General features: G+C 38.1%; 1 protein-coding gene across 1 annotated transcript in view; it reads left to right on the top strand.

Annotated features, from left to right (window-relative positions):
• FER (FER tyrosine kinase) overlaps window positions 1-12,326 on the top strand; it is a 172,860-nt gene that overhangs the window by 125,037 nt on the left and 35,497 nt on the right. The window contains exon 16 of the mRNA XM_084278847.1: window positions 4,227-4,350. Coding sequence (XP_084134973.1) covers window positions 4,227-4,350 — 124 coding nt within the window. The remainder of the gene's footprint in view (window positions 1-4,226; window positions 4,351-12,326) is intronic.

The raw sequence follows: 12,326 nt of genomic DNA, 5'->3' as shown, positions 1-12,326 counted from the left end.
GTATTTTGATGTCTTGTCAGGTCACAGATAGTGTGGGGGGTTTTTTCTCTTGCAAAACATTTGCTTCGTTAAGTGAAATGTTATATTGCCATAAAATACTACTTAGTGTACAGCGTAACATTTATGCTGTAAACTATGGCCAACACCAGAAGATGCTGATACGTGCTATTTTCACTCTTAACAAAATTTCTGCATATAATAAGAAAAAGTTCACATTCACAATGAAATTCGTGAAGGGCTGTTTTCAGGAATCCAGTTAGAGCAGGCTGCTCTCATGGAGCTTCTGCTTATCTACTACATTTTATCATCCACTTAGTAAAATAGTTCTGTTGTATTAGGCAGATGCTCCAGTGCTGTTATTGATCCTCCTGTAAATGCAAAACAGGCAGTCAATTTCTGCTGGGTGATAATACTGTAATGCTCTAATTACTTCTGCAGCACTTTGAGTGGTTGGAACAAACCTCTCTGCTAGTGGAGTTGTGTGCTGGAATGACCAGTAGCTGTGTAGAATGTAATAGAAATTCCAGGTATAAGAGAAATCATTACTTACTATTATGTAGTCGTCCAGGTTTGGGGTTGTTTGGTTGGGATTTTTTTTTTCAGTTGTTTTGTAGTGTAATGGTCCTGTTTATTTTTATCAACAGCTATTATACTGGAGATAATGCTCTGACACTGCGCCAAGTACTGAACTGGGGCCTTTTTTATTTTGTTTTAGAAAGCTCATAAAGATAATACGTAGCCACAGTCCTACACTGAAGGTTTTACATTGAAAACCTCTTAACTCAGATTTGAAGGCATGCATGTGGATGCTTTCCTGTGCAGGTGAATAGTTGTAACATTGGCCACAATAGGCACTAGAAGTCAGAATTTACTAGAAAGAGTATTTCTGTTGGTTAAAGGACAGATACCCAAGCCTATGTTGGTATCACAGTTATGAGGATAATCAGATTTAAGCTAATTAACTTTGCTATTGAGAATCTTAGACAGATTAAGGTAATTCTACTAAAATTGTGTTTTATGATAGGCCTAAAATACACTGTATACATCTCAGGGTGTACTGTCCTAGTTTTGCTCAAAAGTTCAGAAGTTCATGTGTAACACTGGAAATTAGCAAGTCTGTAACACTCCCTGGGGCTGTGATTGCACTGGGATGTTACAGGCTTGTGCTCTGCAAATTTAACATATTCTGATGTAAGGAGCTAAGCAGTTTTTAATCCTGTTCAGAAATGAATAGGTGAAAATTAGGATCTTAATCTGTTACTAGAAACAAATTTACAATATGTATTATTTCTGAATTTTTAATGGTTATGGTTAGCTTTTCTTTTGATACCTTGTTACCTTTAGTGACTCCTTATTTGAGAGCAGATACTTACTGTTAATTATGGAGATCAGTAACTCCTTTGCACAAACAAGTTATATGAGTTGTGAGGAGTAGGAATTTAGACACACTGTCATATTGTTATGGCTTTTATAAATAGACCTTTCAGATTTAGGACATGATCCTTGGTTTTTAGTAGGGCTGTGTGAGAAGGCTTTTTGTTGGGGATTTTTTTCCTTTTAGTATATCAAACTAAGCTTATCTGTCCTTTCAGCTTTTTTGGTAGTAAATAGTAAAAAATTTCAGACTTCAAAATTGGCATATTGGCTGACTGGGGGCATGAGGTGGGAGTAGGATGGTCCTATATGTTTTTTCTGTAAGCTTCCTTGATTTACTGTTCTTATTCAAGTAATACCTCAATTTGTCAAGATTGGAAGACTGTCGCATTCTTACACACATATAATCATACTTAAGTAATTGAAAGAATTTTCCTATGTACAGAGAAGCATGTTATCAAAACAGGCAGGAATTGCTTAAAATTGATGTTAACTGTTCTTTTTTATGTCTAAGAAATTACATGTGTTTCAGTGGAATGTTTATCTTCCCTCTCTCTTGGCACTACCTTCTTTTTGCCAGTTACCAGAGTATGCTGGGAATCTTTCTGGTTAAAGGAAAGGTGATTTTTACCCAGCCCACTTTTCAATAATATTCTATTCTTTTAAAATTTCATTAGAATTTAAAATTCAGCATCCCAAGATTCACCTGCTGCAACTTTGGTGATGTAATATGTGTAACGATTTTCTACAAAAGAGAGTATTTCAGGTTGGGTTTAGAGTCTAGGGCATCCAGTTGGCTCTTGATTTTCCATCTGCATGTTACCCAGCCTGGGAGTAAAGGCCATCATGAGCTCCGTGTGTGCCAGCAGCACTGTTGCCAACTTGGTATACAAGACTGGCTTACTCACCTGAGGGGTTCTGGCTGACCCAACAGGAGAGCATTTACTGCATTGTGAATAAAAAAGATCACCCACCTTCACCTTCATCCTTGCACCTTAACAGTGTGTTCTGGCAGTCTAATTTTAAATACGTAACCGAACCATAGTTTTTGATTATGTGGTTTATAAAAACCCTTTATTACTCTTACAAGTTGAAAGTAGACTGTGTACACTTTAAAGAGATCATGTTTTGCTGTTATGTGCACTGTTTTTTAAAAATTGACAGAAATCTCAAAATGATTTTATTTATTTCAAAATAATTTTATTTACCTGTTTAATTGGAGACAGTATTAAGAAACCTGGAGGTTGGTAACTAGCAGTGTACCCCAGGGGTGAATCCTGGGTCCATCCCTGTTTAAGGTCTTCATTGATGAGCTGGATGAGGGAGGAAAGCACACTCTCAGTAAGTCTGCTGATGACACCACACAGGGAGAAGGGTCAGATACACCAGAGGGTCCAGAGGAACCTGGACAGGCTGTAGACATGGGCTGGCAGGAACCTTATGCAGTTCAACAAGAGGAAGTGCAAAGTGCTTCATCCGGACAGGAACAACCTCAGACACAAGTAGAGGCTGGGGGCTGCCCCATTGGGAAGCAGTTTGGCAGAAACGGACCTGGTGGACACCAAGGGCTGAACGTGCACCAGCAACATGTCATTTCAGAAAAGAAGGTAGAATGCTGGGCAACATTAAAAGTGCTGCCAGCAAGGCAAGGATGTGACTGTTGCTCTCTACTTACTCTTATGAGGCTAGACCTGTGGAGCTGTGTTCAGTGCTGAGCTCCCCAGTACAAGAGAATCAGACATACTGGAGAGGGACTGGGAAAGGTCCACCAAGTTGATAAAAGAACTGGGAAACTGGCTCTAGATGGTCCTTCTTGAGCAGGGAGTTTGGACCACATAACCCCCAAAGGTCCCTGCCAACCTCAACTATTATATTATTCTTGAAAACAGAATGTTTTATGCCTTCCTTGTAAAATCTGCGTTTACAAAAAATAGGAATCAAGCAAAGTGAAAATAGTGTTTTAATCTGTGAGAATCGCTATTGTCAACTCAGGGCAAAGTGAAAAGAAACAAAGAAGAGCAATAGATGGCTACACAGTGGCAAATAAATAGTGTGACATGGAAAGCTCCACTATGATTTTTTTATCCTTTGCCTGGAACAAAGGAAAATATGTTTACTGCAGTTGTATCAAATGAACATGGCATTGGAGTGTTTGTATGATGTCTTCTCTGCTTATCTTTGTCCTAAATGTTTATTTCAGAAACATCTTTGCAAACACAAATTTCCTTTTGAAAATCTTCCATGCTGACCCACTCCTCTCATCAAGATGCCTTTGTTCCTCCAAGGCAAAAGACTGTGAGGTCACAATAATAGCTATGTGCCTTCACTTGCCAGTGGCAAATATGCAGTTAACATTGCCAAATAAGCAAAACACTCTGATACCCTTCCAATAAGTTAGTGTAGAATTTGGTAGAGAATTTAAAACACCACTACAAATGATCGATTAAAAATCAGTTACTCTTTTGTAACTAATATGGCCTAATCTCTTTATTCACAATTTAATAAACCCTCATAGCAACCATTCTGTGGTTAGAAAAGCACATTTATCACAAATTGCCAATTGTTTTTGTAAACAATTTTCATGAAAGTCAATATTTAATGTACCCTCATGCAGATTTTAGGTATATCAGAAACATGCTGTGCACTTTTCACTTTTAAGCACCTAGTATTTAAGGGGAATTAGGGAAACTGCTTTGAGAAAGGCGAGTTCCGTTCTCTCAGGCTAACCTCAACTGGACAGATTGGCAATTACACCTCATGTCTGCATTTTGTTTGGTCTTGCACCCCAAAGATAGATAAAGGTGAGTGTCCTGTCTGTCATGTCTCACTGTCCATCTGTCTTGTTTTTCTAGGAGGGGATTTCCTGTCCTTTTTGAGAAAAAAGAAGGATGAGCTAAAAACCAAACAATTGGTGAAATTTTCATTAGATGCTGCTTCTGGTATGGCATATCTTGAATCTAAAAACTGTATACATAGGTAAGTAAGATTTTTTTTTCTATTATAATTTTTGTCATTGGAAATGCTATTTGTTTAAGTGTATATGATGCTTATTATCAACAGAAGTGATTTTTACAATTTAGAAAAAAAAGACTACGCTTTTTCTGAACAGATGTCATTGTCTAATTACAAAACTCTTCTGTTTTGCAATTTGATTTTCACATTATTTGATCTGTATAGTTTTTTGCTATTAATATAGGTTAATGATGATTCTCACCATAATAATTTGAATTATAGGGAGCATAATTTATACAGTGATAATGAATCATGACAAAAGGCAATCTGTGATACTTATATTCTGTCTGAAATTTATAGATACTTGCATGGCCAGTGAAGAAGTTATGTAAAGTATTTCAGATAATAAAGGGAGAACTAGAATTCTGTATATTAAAATATTAATTGCCTGGGCTGCTTTCTCTGAAATATAGATTATCAAGTATAGTGCTCTTGTGATACCTTATTTTTGTTTCTGCTATTCCTTTTTGTTGTTTTTTTCTCCAGTTTGTCTATCATGGTGATGCTTATACTCAGTATTCAATGGGAATGTACTTAATTTCCCCCCATTTTTGTCTCAGAATAGCATAGTATACACTCTGCTACAATTATATGCATGAAATATCAGACATAAACATAACAACTCACTTCACTGGAAATTTTTTAAGAACAAGTTTTCATTTATAATACTGACCACTTCTGCCTTCCCTTGTAGAATGTGTGTAGGTGAACTGTGTGCCACTTCAGTTACATAATCAGCCCATTTCGTATTTAGCACCATTCTGATGAATGTTATTGAGATCTGAGTGGCAATTCTCTTAGATTTTTATCAACCATAAGTTGTTTGGTTGTAATCGTACAGGTCAAGCAGTACACTTCTCTTCAAAAACATTCTTGTAACAAGAGTAAGCTCAAAACCTATTTATAAAGTCTTCCAGTATTATTGTGTCATTTATATATTTTTTGCTCTTTTTTTTTGTGTTCAACTTGATTTAAGCATGCTTAAGTAGAATAGTACACTTACGCTGTTTCCAAAATTTGGAAAAATGTTCTGAAACAAAAGATAATCAAAACATTCCTGCAAGGTATCATATGTAAAATAAAACTAAAGAAATAGAACTAACTAACAATAGAAAACTATGAAATATTCTTTTAAGGAAATCACAGAAAAGTATTGCAAGGACTGTAGGGGAAAATAGAATTAAGGTCTCAGCATTCTGTCATGGTAGAATGTGTTTCAGCTTGGCTCTGTTTGCCAAGAAAATAATGGCATCAGAGTGAGTAACAGCATTAGTGATTTACACTAGCCTCAGAAATGCTTTAGTGCTTAATAATTTCAGAAACCTTTACATCAATGTTAAATCAGAACTGCCTGGTCTGAACTCCTGTGTTCTTAAAAAATAAAACCATGGGGAGGAATTAACAGCTGAGTAACTGAAACTTCTTAGAACTGTGTTGTGTAATGTCTTCGTTGGTAATTGCAATTACTGAAAAAGTCTGGTATTTATTCATAAAATGATAGTGTGATATCTGAACAATATAAATAATTTTAGAAACAATTATTTTTGTAGAAGTCCTCTTCCCTCCTCCCCTTTTTGTTTTTAGGTTTAAATCTGGAAAAAAATGTATCTCTGCTCATCTATGTTGATTATTACTGTCCTAATTACTACAGATGATAATGTTGTTTCAGTCTGTCTCTGAAATAACCACTGACAGATAGTGAATAGGAACACCTGTTTTTGCAAATCTATTAGTGATTCAGAGAATATATTTCAGATAGCAGATACATGTAGCAATGTCTTAACATATAAATACAAGTAGGGAAAAAGTTCTTTTCCCTTGTTTACCTTTAAACTTTCAAAGTCTTCACTAAATTTGTTCATTGTTATCATCACAGGTTGTCACAGGAGGTTATCAGAGAGAGATACCACTTTCCTTAAAGGCAGAAACAAAATTTTTGGTAAACCTATCCTGAAAAAAGATACAGTTTCAAAGTTCAACCCAGCAAGCAAACAGTACCTTCAGGAAAACTTTTTATTTTCATGAAGCGCACAGGTTAATAAATCAAAATCCACATGTCCAGTATTATTTCACCTATATTATTTTTTTGGATATTCAAGATAATTTTTGAGTTTATGATGTGGCTGGTCATAATATGTGCTTATCATATTTATGAGCTAATTCTTCTGAATTTGACAGGTAGATGTAATGAAAATTTCTGAATCGGGGCAACCAATGAAATTTAGTGATTTTAGCAGTAATGATACAGGCACTTCTGGCTGGGTTTTTTCCCAGTTACTAATACAAGTTAATTGGCAAATGCTTACTCTGGGAAAATAGATTGTGAAGTTTTAAGATGTGTTTTACCAAAGGCTAAAGTTTTAATAAACATTTTAATAGTGTCAGCATACGTAATATTTTTCTAGAGCTGTTCCCTGCTTGAGGAGGTTGAGCATTTATTGGCTATTTCTGGGCACCCTGGGGAATGGTGGGAGAGGATTTGTCTAGAAACCCTGTCTGCCACAGAAGCACAGAGCAGCTGTTCTTTCCTGGGTGCTGTGGATCCGTTGTGCATGCAGGTGGGAACAACACTTTTGAGGCTGTGCTGTAAATATGATAAACAGGGGAAAAGTCACACTGTCCAGTGCTTGTGAGCAAGCTCTTAGGTGTTCAGGACAGGTCAAAGACAGCGTACCCCCTTGGTAAATGAGAAAGGAGAATTGGCTGCAACAGATGTGGAGAAGGCTGAGGTACTGAATGGGTTCTCTGCCTCAGTCTTATCTGGCAGCCAGGATTCTCATAATTCTCAAGTCCCAGAGCCTTGCATCCCTGGACCTCTAGCTAGGAACTTGGGGAGTAAATCCCACCCTCCTGTAAGGGCAGAGCAAGTCAGAGACCGCCTCATGAGACTGAATGTCTACAAGTCTATGGGGCCGGATGACATGCATCCCAGGGTCCTGAAGGAGCTGCTGATGTGGTTGCCGAGCCGCTCTCCATCATATTTGAAAAGTCGTGGCTGTCAGGAGAGGTCCCTGGGGACTGGAAAAAAGGTCACATCACCCCCATTTATAAAAAAGAGAGCAAGGAAGACCCAGGGAATTACAGGCCCGTGAGCCTCACCTCTGTGCCTGGGAAGATCATGGAACAGATCCTCCTGGACGACATGTTGGAGGACATGAGGGATGAGCGTGTGAGCTGGGACAGCCAGCACGGCTTCACCAAGGGAAGGTCGTGCCTCACCAGTCTGGTGACCTTCTATGATGGAGTGACAGCATCTGTTGGAGAGGGTTCAGAGGAGGCCACGAAGATGATTAGAGAGCTGGAGCACCTTCTTACAAAGAGAGGCTGAGGGAGCTGGGCTGTTCAGCCTGGAGAAGAGAAGACTGTGGGGGGACCTCATTGCAGCCTTCCAGTACCTGAAGGGAGCAGAGGAACAGGAGGAGAATCAACTTTTTACAAGGGTAGACAATGGCAGGACAAGAGGGAATGGATTGAAGCTAAAGGAGGGAAGGTTTAGATTAGATATTATAGGGGGAATTTCTTTACAAAGAGAGTGGTTAGGTGTTCAGAGTGGTTAGGGCTGCCCAGAGAGGTGGTGGATGCCCTATCCCTAGTAGTGTTCAAGGCCAGGCTGGATGGGGCCCTGGGCAACCTTGTCTAGATTATGCCTGGAGGTCGGTGTCCCTGCCTGTGGCAGGGGGGTTGGAACAGTATGATCCTTGAGGTCCCTTCCAACCCAGACATTCCATGATTCTGTGACTCAGAACCCCACTGGAGATTCAGCCTCTCCTTACCCAAATACCAGAGTTGCAGCTTATGTGCCTGCATGGTCTGTACAAGGAATTTGGGAAGCTTTATTCCCCTCTTTTTTAGGTCTACTACAATAAATTAGTTACAAGTAAATTTAGTGTTGCTGCATTTAGATTTAGAATGGAACCAGTTTAATTCATAGTAGGAAGGAAATTCAGTACTATCGAAAGAGAATTGTAATTTTTGGAAGGAACACTAAACTACTCTTTTTTGGTCAGAAACCTCATCAACTGAAAGTGGTTCTCAGGTAAAAAAAGAGATAAGAAAATTAACTAGAGAGAAAATGGACTAAGCAGTGGAATGGGTTTTGTTTTGTTTAAAAGTCCATAGGCTTTGATTACTGTTACTTTAGAAGGATCAGAAATATATAATTAGAAATAACTTCTGTTATGCAGGTTGCAGCAAAACAAAATTGCTTTGCTTCGTGCTGTGTTTTTTTTCTGCAGTGATCCCTTTGTTGTTTTAAAGATTTGCTCAGAATCCTCACATGTTTTTTCAATAGTTTAGTTGACCATAATTTAATACTATGTGCATTTGGCTTGCTGTTAATGTGAAACTAAAGGCTGCTGAGCGGTTTGTTAAAATTGTTTTTAATGCCACTTTTTAGTTGTAGCTGCACTGGCTATACTTGGCTTTCATATTTTGAAATTCTACCTGAGTCTGTACGGTCTTTCTGAAATTGCTATTTGAGTCATACTTTGACTTTGCTATTCTGTAATGAGGCCAGTGCAACAACTAATCTGCTCTTTGCTTTCTATTTTTGTGTAAGCTATGGTGTTTCAGTAGGTGCAAATACAAAGTTAAAATTTGTCAAGGTTAGAATGTTTAATGCATGTGAGTGCTTATTTGATCTGCATTTTCATCTCTAGCGTCTGGATGTCACTTGTTCTTTGCTCTCTCTTTGTTCTGTTTAAAGAGCAGAAGTGAGTGGGCTTAAAGGGAAGAAAAAAATGCTGCAAGAAAAGATGTTATTAAAAGAAATAAAAAGGGTGGTTGAACATATACAGAAGCATGTAGACATTTCATCTCCATTTAATTAACATGAAGTTGAAGAATTGTTTCTTGCTTTTCATTTTTACCATATGCTATTGTTTAGATTTAGTTCCATTTTTCAGTTAATTAGAAACAGAAGATATGAGTGGAGATGTGATAATTTCAGTTGGTTCAATAAGCATTTATAAGTGGTCATAATTTCCAGTATTTGAATTGCATGTGAATTCATCATTGTATTTGCCCATAATTTATTTTTGGTTTCCAAACCAACCCCATGGAAGTACAGGAAAGAAACTGCAGGTACCCAGTTTGGAGAATTTGGACATACCTACTGTTTGTTTTATTTCCCCCTCTTGATACCATCATCATTTTGTAATGAAAATAATCCTGATTTTGGTAGAACTCAGTTGGAAAAAATATTTTAGTACTGAGAGAAACAGTTAGGTGTAGAATCTTCTTATGGTTTATCATTTGATAGTACAACCTTTCAAAATCAGAGACAGTTAGGTCTTGAAAATATTTCTGTGTTATAGCTTTATCTACAAGTAATGCTTATATAATTCCAATTGAAACTAGCAGTAATATTTTATTCAGTTAGCTACTGTACTCCCTGATAACATACTGCACACAGCTTCACAGCTTTCCATGAGAGCTTTTGTAAATATATTAAGAACCAGTTTATTTTTAAAAATAATGTGAACCACGTGAAATTCAACAAAGCCAAGTGCAAGGTCCAGCACATGGCTCAAGGCAATGCCCATTATCAATACAGGCTGGGGGATGAATGGATTGACTGCAGCCCTGCAGAGAAGAACTTTGGGATACTGATGGGTGAAAAACTGGACATGACTTAGCAATGTGCACTCACGACCCGGAAAGCCTAGTCTGCATCAAAAGAAGTACAGCCAGCAGGTTGAGGGAGGCGATTCTGCCCCTCTATGTTGCTCTTGTGAGACTCCCACCTGGGGTCCTGCATCCAGCTCTGTGGTGCCCAGCATAAGAAAGACATGGGAGCTCCATGTCAATGACAAATATGGTCAGAGGTCTGAAGACCTCTCCTATGATGAAAGGCTGAGAGGGTTGGAGTTGTTCAGTCTGAAGAAGAGGAGGCTCCAGGAAGACCCTATTGTTGACATTCAGTACATAAAGAGTGCATATAAGGGTGGGAGAAGACTTTACCTGTAGTGGCTGGTAGTAACAGGACAATGGGCACCATTTTTAAACTAAAATATGTTTATATTCAACATGAAGAAATTTCTTACAGTGAGGGTGATGAGTCCCTGGCACAGACTGCCCAGAGAAGCTGTGGCTGCCCCCTCTCTGGCAGTGTGGTCTCGGGTAGGGTGTCCCAGACCATGGCAGGTCCTGACAGGAGCCTGCTGCAACATGGGTTTTACATAGGTTCACAGCTTCCTTCAGGTACATCTACCTTCTTTAGCATGGGGTCCTGCACAGTCTGCAGGTGGATAACTGCTCCACCATGGACGTCCGTGGGCTGCAAGGAGACAGCCTGACTCATCAGGGTCTTCTCCACAGGCTGCAGGGAATCTCTGCTTGGGTGCTTGGAGCACCTCATCCCCCTCTTTCTTCACTGACCTTGGTGTCTCTTCTCTCACGTCTCTTAACATATCCCTCTGACTGCAACTGTTGTTGTACAGTTTTTCCCTTTAACCCAGGGGTGCTACTGCTGTTGCTGATGAGCTCAGATGTGGCGAACAGCGAGTCCGTCTTGGAGCTCACTGGCATTGGCTCTGCTGGACATGGAGGAAGCTTATAGCAGCTTATCACAGAAGCCACTCCTGCAAGCCCCCCATCACTATAACCTTGCAAACCCAATACAGTGGAACTGCTAATGTAAAGTGGTGTCAGAACTCTTTCATATTCATCAATAATATAACAATTACACTAAACAGTTAAGTTAGTGTTTCCTTTTATGTGAGTCTTCCATTTCTTCATGACATAATAGTTCAGCTACCACAAAAAGGATGAAAAGTAATCCTATACAATTAAGCATAAGTTCTATTCATTTTCATGTACTAGTAGTGATTCAGGTCTCCTGGGAGCAGTAGAGTGATGGTGTAACTCCAAAGCTGAGTAGATGTCCTTCCTAAGGAGAGGGAGAACTGGCGTTCTTGATTTCTGTACCTAAATCCAGTGGAAGACAGGAGCTTCAGGTGTGTCTGTGCCTGTGGGCTGGCTCCAAGCAATTCAGTGGTCAGTGGAATATCCGCTTTGGTTCTGCTTTGTAGTAGCTTGTTCTCCTTAAGTGCAACATGTTTCTTTGAATACTGCATTTCCTCCTGGGCAACTGCAATACCTAAGACCGTTATTGTAGTTTCTGTAATTTTCTGTGCTGGTGATGACTTAGAAAGAAAGATTGCATTTTGGTAGAATGAGTTTGCCTTTCTATAAACTAGATGGACTGTTAAAGGTTTATTGTGCAAGCATTCATTTTCATTAATTAGCATTTTATGATTTATTCAGAGCTGTATATCTAAAACCATATAACAAGATTCCATTTCTATGGCTTTCTTTCATACAAAATTTTTAATCATTTATTATTGAATAAAAAAGTTTGTACTGTTGCCTTAATAATAATAGTTGATTATGTTTCAATGAATAGGTCTTTCAGAGAATTATTGTCAGTAATACAGTTGAAACACCATATAATTATAATGAATAATCATGATTTCAAGCTTTGTTTATAATATGAGGTCTCTGCTTTCCATAAAATGGTGTTTCAAAGTATGTTTTTACAATGTGAATATTAGATATTTTTTCCATTCTGTTTAAAGTTAAAACCATAAATGGGAATTTTGATGAACTGGTTACTTTCTGTAAGCCACTTAATATAGGTATGTTGTTAGTGTTAAAAAAAAAAGTCCCCAGAGTTTATTTGTCAAATCTATAAAATAATTTTCAGTCAAACTTTGAATTGGATTGGCACATTACAGTAACATGTATCAAGCCTTTATTTCTTAATATGGACATTCATTATGCAATCTTCTGTATTGTATTGAAAAAACTAAGCTTTTTTCCACTAAAACCAGTATTTCTACTGTATTTATTAGATTATAAATGTATTGCATTTGTAGTATTGGGGGTTTTACACAGGCTATTGATTATTTTTTATTTGGTCTGTGAGTCACAAACTGTAC

This window comes from Gallinula chloropus (genome assembly GCF_964237585.1).
Source record: "Gallinula chloropus genome assembly, chromosome: Z".
In the NCBI taxonomy this organism is placed as follows: domain Eukaryota; kingdom Metazoa; phylum Chordata; class Aves; order Gruiformes; family Rallidae; genus Gallinula; species Gallinula chloropus.
Note: the sequence above shows the minus strand (reverse complement) of the source record. Positions and strands in the feature narration are given on the sequence as shown.